This window comes from Hypomesus nipponensis, chromosome 21, assembly GCF_054491055.1.
Source record: "Hypomesus nipponensis isolate SF chromosome 21, ASM5449105v1, whole genome shotgun sequence".
Taxonomy (NCBI): Eukaryota; Metazoa; Chordata; class Actinopteri; order Osmeriformes; family Osmeridae; genus Hypomesus; species Hypomesus nipponensis.
Genome location: NC_140381.1, coordinates 7,908,146 through 7,928,262, shown reverse-complemented (window position 1 = coordinate 7,928,262; position 20,117 = coordinate 7,908,146). Strand labels below are relative to the sequence as shown.

At 47.2% G+C, this 20,117-nt stretch overlaps 2 protein-coding genes across 3 annotated transcripts; both read right to left on the bottom strand.

Moving 5' to 3' along the window:
- Nucleotides 1–1,614: 1,614 nt before the first annotated feature.
- LOC146237730 (uncharacterized) lies at nucleotides 1,615–9,157 on the bottom strand. 2 transcript variants are annotated; one of them, XM_084686136.1, is made up of 18 exons: nucleotides 8,711–9,157; nucleotides 8,370–8,456; nucleotides 8,098–8,181; nucleotides 7,850–7,945; nucleotides 7,486–7,557; nucleotides 6,908–6,988; nucleotides 6,705–6,803; nucleotides 6,579–6,617; nucleotides 6,371–6,442; nucleotides 5,662–6,215; nucleotides 5,405–5,474; nucleotides 5,195–5,275; nucleotides 4,921–5,019; nucleotides 4,460–4,546; nucleotides 3,999–4,100; nucleotides 3,311–3,832; nucleotides 3,076–3,184; nucleotides 1,615–2,869 (listed from the first exon to the last, which is right to left on the bottom strand). In XM_084686136.1, exons 1-18 carry the CDS (start codon nucleotides 8,873–8,875, stop codon nucleotides 2,730–2,732), a joined length of 2,559 nt encoding a protein of 852 aa, XP_084542262.1. In that variant the 5' UTR covers nucleotides 8,876–9,157; the 3' UTR covers nucleotides 1,615–2,729. The 2 variants fall into 2 exon arrangements, with proteins under 2 accessions (XP_084542262.1, XP_084542263.1); XM_084686137.1 differs by lacking the exon at nucleotides 5,195–5,275.
- A 2,237-nt stretch (nucleotides 9,158–11,394) lies between these two features.
- LOC146237729 (uncharacterized) lies at nucleotides 11,395–18,884 on the bottom strand. The gene is made up of 18 exons (XM_084685962.1): nucleotides 18,323–18,884; nucleotides 17,983–18,069; nucleotides 17,711–17,794; nucleotides 17,467–17,562; nucleotides 17,103–17,174; nucleotides 16,525–16,605; nucleotides 16,322–16,420; nucleotides 16,196–16,234; nucleotides 15,988–16,059; nucleotides 15,317–15,876; nucleotides 15,060–15,129; nucleotides 14,850–14,930; nucleotides 14,576–14,674; nucleotides 14,115–14,201; nucleotides 13,720–13,821; nucleotides 13,083–13,604; nucleotides 12,848–12,953; nucleotides 11,395–12,639 (listed from the first exon to the last, which is right to left on the bottom strand). Exons 1-18 carry the CDS (start codon nucleotides 18,485–18,487, stop codon nucleotides 12,500–12,502), a joined length of 2,562 nt encoding a protein of 853 aa, XP_084542088.1. The 5' UTR covers nucleotides 18,488–18,884; the 3' UTR covers nucleotides 11,395–12,499.
- Nucleotides 18,885–20,117: the final 1,233 nt, after the last annotated feature.

Below are 20,117 nucleotides of genomic sequence, written 5' to 3'. Positions count from 1 at the left end.
TCAGGCGGAAGACAGGCTGTTGTTTCTGACTGGGTAAAGTGAGAGGTCTAAGGTGAGTGATTGACGTGATTGGCTGATGGTCATCAGGAGTGCGTGGTCATGATATGGCATCAGTGATGATGTTCCTAATAGGAAAGACCCAGCTTGCTAGGGCACAGCTTATTAAGGAGCGAGGCACAGATCACAGGTGTGCCCCTGCAGCAATCACAGCTCCTCTACCTGCCTGCCATCCTGCAACAGAACCAAAGACACAGCAACAGAAGACAGGGAGAGGAGACCCAAACATTGCACACAGAGCCAACAATCTAACATGGTTTAAACTATCATCACAACAGGCATATCCTCCCGGTCACTACAATTCTGGTAATGGTGATGTCCACAGCTGTGAACAGTATCCTTTCTCAAGGAGGATGACTGAAGAAGCCGTGCTTTCAGTGAAACAAGACCTAGCATAGTCTAATTGACCACAATACATTGTGTTTCATGCTTGTAAAGTTTGCATTCATCACATTTGTAATATTGCTTGTATTTGGTTATTTCCCGACATGTGGTAACAGTGTAGTTTAATTGTATTGAGTTTATTTGATGTGTTTGCTAACTTGGTGGTGCTAATGAGTTACTAATGAATGTAGCGTATTGCTAATGGAGTTTTAATTTATAATTTTGCCTTCTGACTACTTTTCTGTTTAGCACTGGTGCAAGACAGCAAATTAAACATCTTCAGACCATCCATGAAGGTTTACATTTTTGTGTGGACCCTACACTAACCAGCACGAACCAGCACACTGTTATAACAATATACAAGTTTATTTGTCACTAACGTATTGATATTGCTCATAATATTAAGCTTGAACACATTATTCTATACCATTAAATTCACAACTGCAGACAAACTTACAGGGTTAATACTGAAGACGTATTATGTTCTCATGAGCTTATAATATATATGTGAGATTACAATAAGTTGTGCTGCCAAAGCCAAGCACACCTAACTATTCTGAAATAACTCAAGTAGCATTCTCAAAATACATAGTTTGATCATGTGTGAGTAAAATCTGTAGAAAATCTCGTGTTTAGGGTAACTTTTACACTGATGTAAAGTGTAATTACTTTACTTTAACACACGTAAATAAGCCTCTCTATGTGACTGCAGTCCTGACATGGTGATGTCACAACCTTGTACACAAACAGCTCAACAATTACAAAGGAGATATAAACTAAATGGCAGTAGTTTCTATTGGAATTCTAAACTACAAAATAGAGCATATTCCCCCAATTGTTTTCAACAAATCAACATTCATTTGTATAGCCCTTTTTACAAGCAATGTCAAAAACTCCAGAGACGGTTGGTGAAAGAGAGGTGCAGAACACAGGCTTATCATAGTCATACAGCAGGGAAGTGTCAATGGTTGTTGAGACACCAAAATCCAGTGTTCAACTTGGGTCAGTTGGTAAATGTCAGCATACACAGAGCTGAGGGCTGAGGGCTGAGGGCTGGGGGCTGGGGGCTGGGGGCAGAGGGCTGGGGGCAGAGGGCAGAAGGCTGAGGGCTGGGGGCTGGGGGCTGAGGGCTGGGGGCTGAGGGCTGGGGGCTGAGGGCTGGGGGCTGAGGGGTGGGGGCTGGGGGCTGAGGGCTGAGGGCTGAGGGCTGGGGGCAGAGGGCTGGGGGCTGGGGGCGCAGCATCACAGGTTGAGGGATGAGAAAAGGAACAGGGAACTCGCTGTCGTCCGTCATGGAGACTGGTTTCCGGTTGGCGACTAGATCCAGCTTTGGCAGACTGTCACAGATCGACGTCCACTGGCGACCAGGTCCAGCGTTGACAGACCCACAACCAGGCAGATGCTGACAGCTCAAACCCCCCACACCACAGGGAGGTGTGTAGGGGGGACAGAGAGGAGAGCAGGGATTAGAGAATGCCAGTAGCAGCTAACAGTTTTCTATCTATTGCTTTTCTTTCGATCTATTTATCTATCTATCTATCCATGTATCTAACTCTTATGTATCTTATCTATGTATCTATCTATTTAACTATCTATGTATCTATCTATTGTGGCAGCATGAGAGGCTAGACCACTGTAAGGCAGTGCGTCAAAACCGGTCAGAGCAGGCAAAAGTGGGTTCAAAACAAGGAATCCGGTTTATTCACCAACACAAAACTTAGGTCAGGTAGCAAAACATAAAACTTTTGTTGAAAACAAAAAGTTGCTCCTCGGATTGGATCCTACCAGGTATCTTCCACTCAAAGTTCTTCTGGCGTTGACCTCTGTTTGCGCCAGGTACGCTCTCTCTCTTTTGGTCGGTGGGTCCTGCTTTTTGTTCTCTCTCCATCCCCCAACTGAGCTCCCACCTCAATCAGGGAACTGAGGCAGGTGCACCTGGCGGCGTGGTGCCTTCTGGGAGGTGTAGTCCTCTCGGCAGCCATCTTGGGCCCGGGTAGCCACTCCAAGAGAGCCACATATCGCCCCTCCACCACACGTCCTCTCGTGATGCCACACTATCTATCTATCTCTTATCTATCTTATCTATCTCTTATCTATCTATCTATCTCTTATCTAGCTTATCTTTTCTATCGATCTCTTATCTATCTATCTTTTATCTATCTTATCTTATCTTATCTATCTATCGCTTATCTATCTATCTATCCCGTAGGGACATAGCTACGGGTGTTGACATAGTGACAGGTTCTCTCTCTGCTGCTGCAACCAGTTGAGTGAGCAGGTGGCTCTCTCTATTGGTGAATGTCCTTCATGCAGCCGAAGCAGAAAGCCCTGGAAAGAGCTACAAAGATCCCCTGGAAGAAGGCTTTGATGGACTTTGTCTTCTTCTTCTCTTCTCTTTCTGCAATGAAGGACTCGCCAAGGTCTGGACCTGGACAGGAAACAGCATCACACAACACGATATGACATCACATGGAACTTCAGCACTGTGACCTCTCACTTAAAAATATAGTGTGTCCATGTGCATGTCTGTGTGTGTGTGTGTGTGTGTCCGTGTGTGTGAAATGGGGGGCCAACTGCAGAGGGCCAACTACAGTGGGAAAGCCTAAATGAGCCAATGTGCAGTCAGGATCTTACGTTCAAAGGGGAGGGGAGACACTTTGTTGTGTGTCTTAAACATTCTCCATCTCTTTCTGCCCTTGGCAGCCTCAGTCTGTCCGTCCTTGAGAGACGTCCTCTCTTTCTTCTGGGTTTGGAAGTGAGAACAAAGACACACAGATTTGTTGAGATTGTCACATGTCATCCCTTCTTATCGCAGACTCAGCTCAGGTCAGTTCTACCTAGTGCAAGTGTGGTGTTGTTTTCAGCTTACCAGTGTGAACCATGTCCGGAGGATTGGGGGGTCGGCCTTTCCGAGCAGCCCCAGATTATCTCCCTCTGGGCTGGGGGCACGAGCCAAGGAGTACCTGGATGTGGAGGAGCTGGAGGAGGTGCGGGAGGATGAAGAGGATTGGGTCCCACTGGCCTTTTCCAAGCCAGGAGACTCCATCTCAAGTCTTTCATCCAAGCTTGTGTTTGGTAGGAAGGAGCTGTAAATTCCACCGGCCTTTTCCAAGCCAGCAGATTCAAATCCTCCACAATCTGGGTCCGGGCGTCCATCTTGATTCTGGTCCCAGTCCCAGTCCTTGTCCCAGTCCGGGTCCGGAGTCATGTCCTTTTCCTCCTCAGAGGAGGAGTCCTGGTCCTGGTCCTCAGTTAAGTCCTCATCCACCCTGAGCAGTTTGGAAAACATGGTCCCAAGATGGTGCATTAGTTTGGGCACCAAGTCGCTCTGGCAGGAGTAGAGGGCTTCAGGGAAACCCAAGATGTTGTCCAGGAAGTCCAAGAAGGTTTCCTGTAGACAACAGGAGTGCACAAAGGTTGAGGCGCCAAACAAACACTGTGGGTATCTTGAACGAGAAAGAGTGTGAGAGAGGGGGGAGAGAGAGACAGAGAGAGGGGTGGGGAGAGAGAAGGGGGAGAGAGAGAGATAAAGAGAGAGAAAAGGAGAGAGAGCACACCTTCAGTTTCTCCAGGTATGTTTTCCCTGGGGCTCCCTCTGTGTCCTGGGGGAGGAAGGCTTCCACCAGGTCATGTAGCTGGAGCATGAAGCAATCTGGACCCTGGGGATGGGGGAGGGGGATGAAGAGGGGGAGGAAGAGGGGGAGGGAGAGGGAGAGGGGGAGGGGGAGGAAGAGGGGGAGGGAAAGGGGGAGGAAGAGGGAGAGGGGGAGGGAGAGGGGGAGGAAGAGGGGGAGGGAGAGGGAGAGGGGGAGGGAGAGGGGGAGGGGGAGGGAGAGGAAGAGAGCAAGAGAAGGAGGGAGGCTGGGTCAGACACCAAAACTGTGACTGACTGATCAGTCAACCACTTGTAAACTTTGGCTCGCATCGTGGAGTAAATGAAAATGACTTCCGTGGCTATCTAGACATGGTGATGTCACTGACCTCCTGTGATGCAGGACTAGGGAGGCGGGGCACTTACTTTGAAATACGACTGGCGATAGCCAAACACGATCATGCGCAGCATAACCAGCTCAATCACCACATCTATGATGCTCAAGTGGTGAATCTGAAAAGAGTTCCCACAAGTTATTAGCTAGCTCTTACACTCTGATGAAGTGAGATCAGAGGAGATGTGAGGTGTCCAGGTCATTAAACGATGTCAGTCAGACCAGTTTGCTGCCACAGACAAGTGTCTCGCACCTTCTAGAATGTGTGATGTCACAGACCCCATGCCCAAATTTAAACATTGAGAATGCTCAATATAGATGTTGTGAGTTTGGCATCTTTTTATGAGCATGAACTGACCATAAGGGGGGCTGAAAGGGAAAAATATTTCCTCCCCTCTTCCTCCTTTGATGCCCTCCTCTCCCCCACCATCCATCCTGTCCTTCACCTCCCCTCTCTTTCCTCCCCTTCCCCCTCTCGTCCCCCTCTCCTCACCGATGCCGCTCCCAGCTCCTGCATGATGGAGTGGAGGTGGGCGTTGTCTAAGGTGAACTCCAGCAGCCTTTTGTACTGCTGAAACAGCTGCTCTTCATCCTGGAGAACACAGACACAGTCACACACAGACCCCATGTTTTCTAAGGTGTGTTCGATTGATCTCCAAGTTAGCGTGTGTGTAGACTATTCAAGTGGTGCCACCCCACCAGGGTGGCATAAATCAAGGTCACCCCAAGTCTAGTAACTGTTGGTGGAGGGATAACATGTCAGATACCTTCTGCCCTTCTCTTGCCAGCCTTGCTAAAAGCCAGTGAACTGGCGCCAACATGAACTCTCTGCTCTTAGTAAACAGCGTCTGGGGACAAACATGGATGACCAGGATAACGAGCTAAAATAATCACTACTAACAGCACACAGGAGTTGATTACCTAGCATTTGATATAACATGGACACACAGGAGCTAGCTAGATAGTAGACTACTCACAGTAAAGGCCTGCCTGAGAGCGTCCACCTTGTAGGACAGTTGGTCCACGGTCTTGTCTCTCAAGTAGAACCTATGGAGATACAGATCAGTCAAGTTAACCTGGACAAGCTAACTACAGAGCAATGAGGGCAACTTTGATAACATGCATTCCTGTGCTTACATCAGTATTTATAGCATATTTAGTACACAAGTACCATGTGTATGGCGTGTTGTCAAATGTAACCATTAAAATATGCCTGTTGAGGAATTGTACTAACTTGAGGAATTCCATTTCATTCTCCCATTTTGCAGGGAAATGGGTCTCATGATCCCTGTCCTGGTCCTGGGTCCAGTCCTGATCATTCTCCTCCTCAGAGGGGATCCAGTCCTGGTCCTGGTCCTGGGTCCAGTGCAGATCATTCTCCTCCTCAGAGGGGAGCCAGTCCTGGTCCTGGGTCCAGTGCAGATCATTCTCCTCCTCAGAGGGGAGCCAGTCCTGGTCCTGGTCCTGGGTCCAGTCCAGATCATCCTCCTCCTCAGAGGGGAGCCAGTCCTGGTCCTGGGTCCAGTCCAGATCATCCTCCTCCTCAGAGGGGAGCCAGTCCTGGTCCTGGCCCTGGGTCCAGTCCAGATCATCCTCCTCAGAGGAGTCCCAGGCCTGGTCCTGGTCGTTGGTCCAGTCCAGATAGTTGTCCTCCTCAGAAGGTGCCTGGTCCTCCTCCGACTCCTCCTCCGACTCGTTTCCGGACCCCCAGGAGATTCTGGTTCTGATGTACAGAATCCCATCTGGACCCACCACCATGCTGGCCTCCGTGATGGTTACATCAGTTTGCTAGTGGACAAGACGGAGACACACACACACACACACACACCTTTAACATGTTAAGAGTCCTAAAGGGATGAATCAGCTTGAATCTATCTATCTATCTATCTATCTATCTATCTATCTATCTATCTATCTATCTATCCTAGTGTTGCAGTTCTCACCCCTTCGTAAGCCGGACCCGTGGTCTTAGAACCCATGTGAGACTGATATTGTCTCACATGGCCGTCAATGAGCTGTAGGGGAAAGGAGATACAAGGAAGGGATGATTGACAGAGAGCTGGGTTAACTGATCTAGAGTACAGCTTCAGATACAATCCTGAACAGGAAGGTGTCACACTGTTGGCATCTCACACTTCAGGGGAATCTTACCTGAACTCCGGTCACCGTCATCACCTTGAGGTGGAATCCCTGCAACAGCAAACAGAGGAAGAAGAGGACCTGGGTCAGACTGTGTGTGGCTTGTGCATGCGTGTGTGTGATTGTGTTTGCACTTACATCTGGACCGAGCCTGGATGTCTCCTCAGACATGGCCCACCACAGCCTGGCGTCAGCCCCCCTTATCATGCACACGCTGCGCGAATGTACGTGCACCCTCTGAGGGAGTGGGGAGGAGGGAGGAGGGGTTACAAATAACAACAATAGGCTGTTTGTTTGGGTAGGTGTGCAGGTGTGTTGGCAAAGGCTGACTCTCTTAGTACCTGAGATTTAGATCCTCTGGTCCACGAGTAGGAGGATGTATGGTTCCTCTCAGAGCTCATCAGATCCGAAGACAACCTCCTCTACAGAAACATGGACAGAGAGGGTGAGGTGGAATGTTCTGGAACTGATGTAGGACCCCACAGACCCTTACCATACTGTATCTCAGACCTTGTATCCGATGTCTGAGACTGAGAAACATAGTATCTCTGACATCAATGCTTTTGTTCATGTAGTTGAATTGACACAGTCAAATGATGACTTTCTGAGGTGTCTACTCTTCCAGTCTCACAGGGGAGAGGAATACACACATTAGGCAGCCAGTCTGTCACATTCAGAACAGGAGAGAGGGGGGCAAGAAAACTACCTCCCCCTGAATGGAACTAGCCACTCCATCCATGTCCACTATGTTTCCATAGGGACCAAATTACATAGTACTGAACCATTCATCATGACATCATCATCTCAACATTCCAGAACGTTGCAGCAAATTTGCAGAAAAACAACTGAGATAATAAATGTGTAAGTGTGAGTATTTGTGTGTTTGTGTGTGTGTGTGTAAAGGTAAGACGGCTCTTACCCCAGTCCAAATGACCACAGGGCCACAGTAGAGGGGGCTGAACTCCCAGGGCAGCAAGGGTCCGCTGGTCATCTGAAACACATGACATACAAAAAAACATTTAAACCCCTTAGTCTACCTAGTAACTAAACAGAGCTCATCACTAACTGACATACAGTCTGAGTGGAAAGCTGAAGACACTGCAGCTGGCCTTTATGTCGGCTTGTGAGAACATTAGGTGCTTGTTTGACTGAACTGCACCCCTGTGACCTTTGATATGTATTTGTATTACAATGTTTTGGCTTAGAGACACATGTATACATGGTGTAAGCAGTGTGAGTCTTCCATAATGGTGACTCTTTGAATTTGTAATGAATGATGTCACCTGTCGTCTGAGTGTCAGGTTCAATGCCATCTTCCCAGCCCGGGTGAGGTAGATCTTAGGAATGTGATGGAGCCAAACTGGGGCCATGAAGAAGGTCTGTGACAGTGAACAACGGGAGACTTTAACTTCACCATCTTTGTCCGATGGTGACTAATACTGTGCATCTAAGACAGTGGTTTCTTAACCTGAAGACTGCAGAATTTGAACTAAGAACACAGAAGGTGGAATGAGAGAAGGTGAATGGTTACCAGAGTGTCCAGAGATGTTAACTCTGTCATTAACAGCTTCCCAGCACGAGTCAGCTGAACAACACCAGGCCTGGATGACGGAGCCTTGGCATGGCAGAGAGAACATTTAGAGAAGCTTAGGGATTGTTGTGAAAACGTCGTCATGTTCACAGTAGGCTACATTGTCAATGTTTTAAGAAGACATTACAAAGCGATTGTTATATGCCCATGTTCTCAGTCAAAACATCAGGCGCCCTCTCAAAATCTTAGCTCCAAGACAGAGGAGAACTTACAGGACGCCACACTGGCATGTACAGCAGCAGAGGGCCAGACAGAGGGCTGAACTGAGGCAGCAGGTCCTCAGCATCCTCCTCCGTGACCTGAGGAGGAAGAGGACAGTAGAGAGGAGGTTCATAATGACAGTCCAATATGAAACTAGCAAACATATGTAAACATTTCCCCCATTTGGATTCAGTCAGTCATTATCACAACATTACTGTGTGATGACCTACACAACAGATTTAATATTTGGGCATTTTAAGTACAAATATTTAGGCCTTTAAGAGCGTTACATAAATCAAATGGGCATCAAAGCAAGTAATAGGAAGTGATCTAGCAGGGTTTGTTGCTTAACTGTACAGTCTTCGTCCTTTTCGATGGTGCTCCTATCCAATTCCTGGAGGTGGCTCTTTGTCAGATGGTACCTGAAGAAATGAAAGAATCCTCTCTTCTTTTTCCCCTTTAGTTTTTGGGGTCTCTTCTCAGTAGTCACCACTGAGTGACTTTGGGCTTGACCCATGTTTAAGTTTGACCAAATTGTCAGACTTCAGCCAAGGCAGTTGGGACGGAGGGACTACAGCCTGCGGCCCCCCAGACGACTCCCCCTCAGAGAGGTCAACTCACTCAGCTAGCTGTGTCTTACTCTTGGTCCTGTTGTCTCTCTTGTAGTAGATAGTCTTCACTCTCCGGTGTCAATCTTCTAATGAGCTGCGCGGCTGTGCACACCTGTTTATATAGCCCTACTGAGCCATTGTGACATCACAAGGCAATCATGGTCTGGGTGATGATGTCATAATGCAGTATGCAAATCAAGGTTTTAGTGTTCCAAGTGCAATTTTCTGTTGCTCTGGACCTCTGTATACACAAACATACTGTATATACACAAACACATTGTATGTATGCACATACACGCTCACATACCCCCACACACATATACAATCCATCAAGTTTCCAAGATGAGTCATTAATAAAATGTTTAATGAACAGCTTGCTGTGTTCAGTATGATAGTATGATATTGAATTTACTTCTAGTAACACTACAGTACACTACAGTAACACAACTGTAATATATGCAGTAAATACTTTCTAGCAATACTTTAACCACATGAACAAACTTGCTAAGAATTTAGATATAGGCCTATGCCTGATGCCTGAACATTTGAAATCCCAAACTACATTTCACGTAGCCTAGGCTATGTAGGTTTGTATCATTCTGAAATCATTGTTCATCATTGTTTAATTAATGCATTTGGCTATATGTTTTAGCCAGCATAAGTTGCCATGGTTACTGAATTTAAACTACGGCCAGCTGGCTTCATGGAACAGAATAAACTGGAAATGAGTCCGACTAACTGACATAAGTCTGTTATATTCGGTGACCTCGCTTTAAGGAACAGGCCTCAGGCGGAAGACAGGCTGTTGTTTCTGACTGGGTAAAGTGAGAGGTCTAAGGTGAGTGATTGACGTGATTGGCTGATGGTCATCAGGAGTGCGTGGTCATGATATGGCATCAGTGATGATGTTCCTAATAGGAAAGACCCAGCTTGCTAGGGCACAGCTTATTAAGGAGCGAGGCACAGATCACAGGTGTGCCCCTGCAGCAATCACAGCTCCTCTACCTGCCTGCCATCCTGCAACAGAACCAAAGACACAGCAACAGAAGACAGGGAGAGGAGACCCAAACATTGCACACAGAGCCAACAATCTAACATGGTTTAAACTATCATCACAACAGGCATATCCTCCCGGTCACTACAATTCTGGTAATGGTGATGTCCACAGCTGTGAACAGTATCCTTTCTCAAGGAGGATGACTGAAGAAGCCGTGCTTTCAGTGAAACAAGACCTAGCATAGTCTAATTGACCACAATACATTGTGTTTCATGCTTGTAAAGTTTGCATTCATCACATTTGTAATATTGCTTGTATTTGGTTATTTCCCGACATGTGGTAACAGTGTAGTTTAATTGTATTGAGTTTATTTGATGTGTTTGCTAACTTGGTGGTGCTAATGAGTTACTAATGAATGTAGCGTATTGCTAATGGAGTTTTAATTTATAATTTTGCCTTCTGACTACTTTTCTGTTTAGCACTGGTGCAAGACAGCAAATTAAACATCTTCAGACCATCCATGAAGGTTTACATTTTTGTGTGGACCCTACACTAACCAGCACGAACCAGCACACTGTTATAACAATATACAAGTTTATTTGTCACTAACGTATTGATATTGCTCATAATATTAAGCTTGAACACATTATTCTATACCATTAAATTCACAACTGCAGACAAACTTACAGGGTTAATACTGAAGACGTATTATGTTCTCATGAGCTTATAATATATATGTGAGATTACAATAAGTTGTGCTGCCAAAGCCAAGCACACCTAACTATTCTGAAATAACTCAAGTAGCATTCTCAAAATACATAGTTTGATCATGTGTGAGTAAAATCTGTAGAAAATCTCGTGTTTAGGGTAACTTTTACACTGATGTAAAGTGTAATTACTTTACTTTAACACACGTAAATAAGCCTCTCTATGTGACTGCAGTCCTGACATGGTGATGTCACAACCTTGTACACAAACAGCTCAACAATTACAAAGGAGATATAAACTAAATGGCAGTAGTTTCTATTGGAATTCTAAACTACAAAATAGAGCATATTCCCCCAATTGTTTTCGACAAATCAAATCAACATTTATTTGTATAGCCCTTTTTTACAAGCAATGTCAAAAACTCCAGAGATGGTTGGTGAAAGAGAGGTGCAGAACACAGGCTTATCATAGTCATACAGCAGGGAAGTGTCAATGGTTGTTGAGACACCAAAATCCAGTGTTCAACTTGGGTCAGTTGGTAAATGTCAGCATACACAGAGCTGAGGGCTGAGGGCTGAGGGCTGGGGGCTGGGGGCTGGGGGCAGAGGGCTGGGGGCAGAGGGCAGAAGGCTGAGGGCTGGGGGCTGAGGGCTGGGGGCTGAGGGCTGGGGGCTGAGGGCTGGGGGCTGAGGGCTGGGGGCTGAGGGGTGGGGGCTGAGGGCTGAGGGCTGAGGGCTGGGGGCAGAGGGCTGGGGGCAGAGGGCTGGGGGCTGAGGGCTGGGGGCGCAGCATCACAGGTTGAGGGGTGAGAAAAGGAACGTCATGTCGTCCGTCATGGAGACTGGTTTCCGGTTGGCGACTAGATCCAGCTTTGGCAGACTGTCACAGATCGACGTCCACTGGCGACCAGGTCCAGCGTTGACAGACCCACAACCAGGCAGATGCTGACAGCTCAAACCCCCCACACCACAGGGAGGTGTGTAGGGGGGACAGAGAGGAGAGCAGGGATTAGAGAATGCCAGTAGCAGCTAACAGTTTTCTATCTATTGCTTTTCTTTCGATCTATTTATCTATCTATCTATCCATGTATCTAACTCTTATGTATCTTATCTATGTATCTATCTATTTAACTATCTATGTATCTATCTATTGTGGCAGCATGAGAGGCTAGACCACTGTAAGGCAGTGCGTCAAAACCGGTCAGAGCAGGCAAAAGTGGGTTCAAAACAAGGAATCCGGTTTATTCACCAACACAAAACTTAGGTCAGGTAGCAAAACATAAAACTTTTGTTGAAAACAAAAAGTTGCTCCTCGGATTGGATCCTACCAGGTATCTTCCACTCAAAGTTCTTCTGGCGTTGACCTCTGTTTGCGCCAGGTACGCTCTCTCTCTTTTGGTCGGTGGGTCCTGCTTTTTGTTCTCTCTCCATCCCCCAACTGAGCTCCCACCTCAATCAGGGAACTGAGGCAGGTGCACCTGGCGACGTGGTGCCTTCTGGGAGGTGTAGTCCTCTCGGCAGCCATCTTGGGCCCGGGTAGCCACTCCAAGAGAGCCACATATCGCCCCTCCACCACACGTCCTCTCGTGATGCCACACTATCTATCTATCTCTTATCTATCTTATCTATCTCTTATCTATCTATCTATCTCTTATCTAGCTTATCTTTTCTATCGATCTCTTATCTATCTATCTATTATCTATCTTATCTTATCTATCTATCGCTTATCTATCTATCTATCCCGTAGGGACATAGCTACGGGTGTTGACATAGTGACAGGTTCTCTCTCTGCTGCTGCAACCAGTTGAGTGAGCAGGTGGCTCTCTCTATTGGTGAATGTCCTTCATGCAGCCGAAGCAGAAAGCCCTGGAAAGAGCTACAAAGATCCCCTGGAAGAAGGCTTTGATGGACTTTGTCTTCTTCTTCTCTTCTCTTTCTGCAATGAAGGACTCGCCAAGGTCTGGACCTGGACAGGAAACAGCATCACACAACACGATATGACATCACATGGAACTTCAGCACTGTGACCTCTCACTTAAAAATATAGTGTGTCCATGTGCATGTCTGTGTGTGTGTGTGTGTGTGTGTCCGTGTGTGTGAAATGGGGGGCCAACTGCAGAGGGCCAACTACAGTGGGAAAGCCTAAATGAGCCAATGTGCAGTCAGGATCTTACGTTCAAAGGGGAGGGGAGACACTTTGTTGTGTGTCTTAAACATTCTCCATCTCTTTCTGCCCTTGGCAGCCTCAGTCTGTCCGTCCTTGAGAGACGTCCTCTCTTTCTTCTGGGTTTGGAAGTGAGAACAAAGACACACAGATTTGTTGAGATTGTCACATGTCATCCCTTCTTATCGCAGACTCAGCTCAGGTCAGTTCTACCTAGTGCCAGTGTGGTGTTGTTTTCAGCTTACCAGTGTGAACCATGTCCGGAGGATTGGGGGGTCGGCCTTTCCGAGCAGCCCCAGATTATCTCCCTCTGGGCTGGGGGCACGAGCCAAGGAGTACCTGGATGTGGAGGAGCTGGAGGCGGTGCGGGAGGATGAAGAGGATTGGGTCCCACTGGCCTTTTCCAAGCCAGGAGACTCCATCTCCAGTCTTTCATCCAAGCTTGTGTTTGGTAGGAAGGAGCTGTAAATTCCACCGGCCTTTTCCAAGCCAGCAGATTCAAATCCTCCACAATCTGGGTCCGGGCGTCCATCTTGATTCTGGTCCCAGTCCCAGTCCTTGTCCCAGTCCGGGTCCGGAGTCATGTCCTTTTCCTCCTCAGAGGAGGAGTCCTGGTCCTGGTCCTCAGTTAAGTCCTCATCCACCCTGAGCAGTTTGGAAAACATGGTCCCAAGATGGTGCATTAGTTTGGGCACCAAGTCGCTCTGGCAGGAGTAGAGGGCTTCTGGGAAACCCAAGATGTTGTCCAGGAAGTCCAAGAAGGTTTCCTGTAGACAACAGGAGTGCACAAAGGTTGAGGCGCCAAACAAACACTGTGGGTATCTTGAACGAGAAAGAGTGTGAGAGAGGGGGGAGAGAGAGAGAAAAGGAGAGAGAGCACACCTTCAGTTTCTCCAGGTATGTTTTCCCTGGGGCTCCCTCTGTGTCCTGGGGGAGGAAGGCTTCCACCAGGTCATGTAGCTGGAGCATGAAGCAATCTGGACCCTGGGGATGGGGGAGGGGGATGAAGAGGGGGAGGAAGAGGGAGAGGGGGAGGGAGAGGGGGAGGAAGAGGGGGAGGGAGAGGGGGAGGGAGAGGGGGAGGGGGAGGGAGAGGAAGAGAGCAAGAGAAGGAGGGAGGCTGGGTCAGACACCAAAACTGTGACTGACTGATCAGTCAACCACTTGTAAACTTTGGCTCACATCGTGGAGTAGATGAAAATGACTTCCGTGGCTATCTAGACATGGTGATGTCACTGACCTCCTGTGATGCAGGACTGGGGAGGCGGGGCACTTACTTTGAAATACGACTGGCGATAGCCAAACACGATCATGCGCAGCATAACCAGCTCAATCACCACATCTATGATGCTCAAGTGGTGAATCTGAAAAGAGTTCCCACAAGTTATTAGCTAGCTCTTACACTCTGATGAAGTGAGATCAGAGGAGATGTGAGGTGTCCAGGTCATTAAACGATGTCAGTCAGACCAGTTTGCTGCCACAGACAAGTGTCTCGCACCTTCTAGAATGTGTGATGTCACAGACCCCATGCCCAAATTTAAACATTGAGAATGCTCAATATAGATGTTGTGAGCTTGGCATCTTTTTATGAGCATGAACTGACCATAAGGGGGGCTGAAAGGGAAAAATATTTCCTCCCCTCTTCCTCCTTTGATGCCCTCCTCTCCCCCACCATCCATCCTGTCCTTCACCTCCCCTCCCTTTCCTCCCCTTCCCCCTCTCGTCCCCCTCTCCTCACCGATGCCGCTCCCAGCTCCTGCATGATGGAGTGGAGGTGGGCGTTGTCTAAGGTGAACTCCAGCAGCCTTTTGTACTGCTGAAACAGCTGCTCTTCATCCTGGAGAACACAGACACAGTCACACACAGACCCCATGTTTTCTAAGGTGTGTTCGATTGATCTCCAAGTTAGCATGTGTGTAGACTATTCAAGTGGTGCCACCCCACCAGGGTGGCATAAATCAAGGTCACCCCAAGTCTAGTAACTGTTGGTGGAGGGATAACATGTCAGATACCTTCTGCCCTTCTCTTGCCAGCCTTGCTAAAAGCCAGTGAACTGGCGCCAACATGAACTCTCTGCTCTTAGTAAACAGCGTCTGGGGACAAACATGGATGACCAGGATAACGGGCTAAAATAATCACTACTAACAGCACACAGGAGTTGATTACCTAGCATTTGATATAACATGGACACACAGGAGCTAGCTAGATAGTAGACTACTCACAGTAAAGGCCTGCCTGAGAGCGTCCACCTTGTAGGACAGTTGGTCCACGGTCTTGTCTCTCAAGTAGAACCTATGGAGATACAGATCAGTCAAGTTAACCTGGACAAGCTAACTACAGAGCAATGAGGGCAACTTTGATAACATGCATTCCTGTGCTTACATCAGTATTTATAGCATATTTAGTACACAAGTACCATGTGTATGGCGTGTTGTCAAATGTAACAATTAAAATATGCCTGTTGAGGAATTGTACTAACTTGAGGAATTCCATTTCATTCTCCCATTTTGCAGGGAAATGGGTCTCATGATCCCTGTCCCGGTCCTGGGTCCAGTCCTGATCATTCTCCTCCTCAGAGGGGAGCCAGTCCTGGTCCTGGTCCTGGGTCCAGTCCAGATCATTCTCCTCCTCAGAGGGGAGCCAGTCCTGGTCCTGGTCCTGGGTCCAGTGCAGATCATTCTCCTCCTCAGAGGGGAGCCAGTCCTGGTCCTGGGTCCAGTGCAGATCATTCTCCTCCTCAGAGGGGAGCCAGTCCTGGTCCTGGTCCTGGGTCCAGTCCAGATCATCCTCCTCCTCAGAGGGGAGCCAGTCCTGGTCCTGGCCCTGGGTCCAGTCCAGATCATCCTCCTCAGAGGAGTCCCAGGCCTGGTCCTGGTCGTTGGTCCAGTCCAGATAGTTGTCCTCCTCAGAAGGTGCCTGGTCCTCCTCCTCCTCCTCCTCCGACTCGTTTCCGGACCCCCAGGAGATTCTGGTTCTGATGTACAGAATCCCATCTGGACCCACCACCATGCTGGCCTCCGTGATGGTTACATCAGTTTGCTAGTGGACAAGACGGAGACACACACACACACACACCTTTAACATTTTAAGAGTCCTAAAGGGATGAATCAGCTTGAATCTATCTATCTATCCTAGTGTTGCAGTTCTCACCCCTTCGTAAGCCGGACCCGTGGTCTTAGAACCCATGTGAGACTGATATTGTCTCACATGGCCGTCAATGAGCTGTAGGGGAAAGGAGATACAAGGAAGGAATGATTGACAGAGAGCTGGGTTAACTGATCTAGAGTACAGCTTCAGATACAATCCTGAACAGGAAGGTGTCACACTGTTGGCATCTCACACTTCAGGGGAATCTTACCTGAACTCCGGTCACCGTCATCACCTTGAGGTGGAATCCCTGCAACAGCAAACAGAGGAAGAAGAGGACCAGGGTCAGACTGTGTGTGGCTTGTGCATGCGCGTGTGTGATTGTGTTTGCACTTACATCTGGACCGAGCCTGGATGTCTCCTCAGACATGGCCCACCACAGCCTGGCGTCAGCCCCCCTTATCATGCACACGCTGCGCGAATGTACGTGCACCCTCTGAGGGAGTGGGGAGGAGGGAGGAGGGGTTACAAATAACAACAATAGGCTGTTTGTTTGGGTAGGTGTGCAGGTGTGTTGGCAAAGGCTGACTCTCTTAGTACCTGAGATTTAGATCCTCTGGTCCACGAGTAGGAGGATGTATGGTTCCTCTCAGAGCTCATCAGATCCGAAGACAACCTCCTCTACAGAAACATGGACAGAGAGGGTGAGGTGGAATGTTCTGGAACTGATGTAGGACCCCACAGACCCTTACCATACTGTATCTCAGACCTTGTATCCGATGTCTGAGACTGAGAAACATAGTATCTCTGACATCAATGCTTTTGTTCATGTAGTTGAATTGACACAGTCAAATGATGACTTTCTGAGGTGTCTACTCTTCCAGTCTCACAGGGGAGAGGAATACACACATTAGGCAGCCAGGCTGTCACATTCAGAACAGGAGAGAGGGGGGCAAGAAAACTACCTCCCCCTGAATGGAACTAGCCACTCCATCCATGTCCACTATGTTTCCATGGGGACCAAATTACATAGTACTGAACCATTCATCATGACATCATCATCTCAACATTCCAGAACGTTGCAGCAAATTTGCAGAAAAACAACTGAGATAATAAATGTGTAAGTGTGAGTATTTGTGTGTTTGTGTGTGTGTGTGTAAAGGTAAGACGGCTCTTACCCCAGTCCAAATGACCACAGGGCCACAGTAGAGGGGGCTGAACTCCCAGGGCAGCAAGGGTCCGCTGGTCATCTGAAACACATGACATACAAAAAAACATTTAAACCCCTTAGTCTACCTAGTAACTAAACAGAGCTCATCACTAACTGACATACAGTCTGAGTGGAAAGCTGAAGACACTGCAGCTGGCCTTTATGTCGGCTTGTGAGAACATTAGGTGCTTGTTTGACTGAACTGCACCCCTGTGGCCTTTGATATGTATTTGTATTACAATGTTTTGGCTTAGAGACACATGTATACATGGTGTAAGCAGTGTGAGTCTTCCATAATGGTGACTCTTTGAATTTGTACTGAATGATGTCACCTGTCGTCTGAGTGTCAGGTTCAATGCCATCTTCCCAGCCCGGGTGAGGTAGATCTTAGGAATGTGATGGAGCCAAACTGGGGCCATGAAGAAGGTCTGTGACAGTGAACAACGGGAGACTTTAACTTCACCATCTTTGTCCGATGGTGACTAATGCCATCTAAGACAGTGGTTTCTTAACCTGAAGACTGCAGAATTTGAACTAAGAACACAGAAGGTGGAATGAGAGAAGGTGAATGGTTACCAGAGTGTCCAGAGATGTTAACTCTGTCATTAACAGCTTCCCAGCACGAGTCAGCTGAACAACACCAGGCCTGGATGACGGAGCCTTGGCATGGCAGAGAGAACATTTAGAGAAGCTTAGGGATTGTTGTGAAAACGTCGTCATGTTCACAGTAGGCTACATTGTCAATGTTTTAAGAAGACATTACAAAGCGATTGTTATATGCCCATGTTCTCAGTCAAAACATTAGGCGCCCTCTCAAAATCTTAGCTCCAAGACAGAGGAGAACTTACAGGACACCACACTGGCATGTACAGCAGCAGAGGTCCAGACAGAGGGCTGAACTGAGGCAGCAGGTCCTCAGCATCCTCCTCCGTGACCTGAGGAGGAAGAGGACAGTAGAGAGGAGGTTCATAATGACAGTCCAATATGAAACTAGCAAACATATGTCAACATTTCCCCCCTTGTGTTCAGTCAGTCATCATCACAACATTACTGTGTGATGACCTACACACCAGATCAAATATTTGGGCATTTTAAGTACAAATATTTAGGCCTATAAGAGCATTACATATATCAAATGGGCATCAAAACAAGTAATAGGAAGTGATCTAGCAGGGTTTGTTGCTTAACTGTACAGTCTTCGTCCTTTTCGATGGGGCTCTTATCCAATTCCTTGAGGTGGCTCTTTGTCAGATGGTACCTGAAGAAATGAAAGAATCCTCTCTTCTTTTTCCCCTTTAGTTTTTGGGGTCTCTTCTCAGTAGTCACCACTGGGTGACTTTGGGCTTGACCCATGTTTAAGTTTGACCAAATTGTCAGACTTCAGCCAAGGCAGTTGGGATGGAGGGACTACAGCCTGCAGCCCCCCAGACGACTCCCCCTCAGAGAGGTCAACTCACTCAGCTAGCTGTGTCTTACTCTTGGTCCTGTTGTCTCTCTTGTAGTAGATAGTCTTCACTCTCTGGTGTCAATCTTCTAATGAGCTGCGCGGCTGTGCACACCTGTTTATATAGCCCTACTGAGCCATTGTGACATCACAAGGCAATCATGGTCGGGGTGATGATGTCATAATGCAGTATGCGAATCACCGTTTTGGTGTTCCAAGTGCAATTTTCTGTTGCTCTGGACCTCTGTATACACAAACATACTGTATATACACAAACACATAGTATGTACGCACATACACGCGCTCACATACCCCCACACACATATACAATCCATCAAGTTTCCAAGATGAGTCATTAATAAAATGTTTAATGAACAGCTTGCTGTGTTCAGTATGATAGTATGATATTGAATTTACTTCTAGTAACACTACAGTACACTACAGTAACACAACTGTAATATATGCAGTAAATACTTTCTAGCAATACTTTAACCACATGAACTAACTTGCTAAGAATTTAGATATAGGCCTATGCCTGATGCCTGAACATTTGAAATCCCAAACTACGTTTCACGTAGCCTAGGCTATGTAGGTTTGTATCATTCTGAAATCATTGTTCATCATTGTTTAATTAATGCATTTGGCTATATGTTTTAGCCAGCATAAGTTGCCATGGTTACTGAATTTAAACTACGGCCAGCTGGCTTCATGGAACAGAATAAACTGGAAATGAGTCCGACTAACTGACATAAGTCTGTTATATTCGGTGACCTCGCTTTAAGGAACAGGCCTCAGGCGGAAGACAGGCTGTTGTTTCTGACTGGGTAAAGTGAGAGGTCTAAGGTGAGTGATTGACGTGATTGGCTGATGGTCATCAGGAGTGCGTGGTCATGATATGGCATCAGTGATGATGTTCCTAATAGGAAAGACCCAGCTTGCTAGGGCACAGCTTATTAAGGAGCGAGGCACAGATCACAGGTGTGCCCCTGCAGCAATCACAGCTCCTCTACCTGCCTGCCATCCTGCAACAGAACCAAAGACACAGCAACAGAAGACAGGGAGAGGAGACCCAAACATTGCACACAGAGCCAACAATCTAACATGGTTTAAACTATCATCACAACAGGCATATCCTCCCGGTCACTACAATTCTGGTAATGGTGATGTCCACAGCTGTGAACAGTATCCTTTCTCAAGGAGGATGACTGAAGAAGCCGTGCTTTCAGTGAAACAAGACCTAGCATAGTCTAATTGACCACAATACATTGTGTTTCATGCTTGTAAAGTTTGCATTCATCACATTTGTAATATTGCTTGTATTTGGTTATTTCCCGACATGTGGTAACAGTGTAGTTTAATTGTATTGAGTTTATTTGATGTGTTTGCTAACTTGGTGGTGCTAATGAGTTACTAATGAATGTAGCGTATTGCTAATGGAGTTTTAATTTATAATTTTGCCTTCTGACTACTTTTCTGTTTAGCACTGGTGCAAGACAGCAAATTAAACATCTTCAGACCATCCATGAAGGTTTACATTTT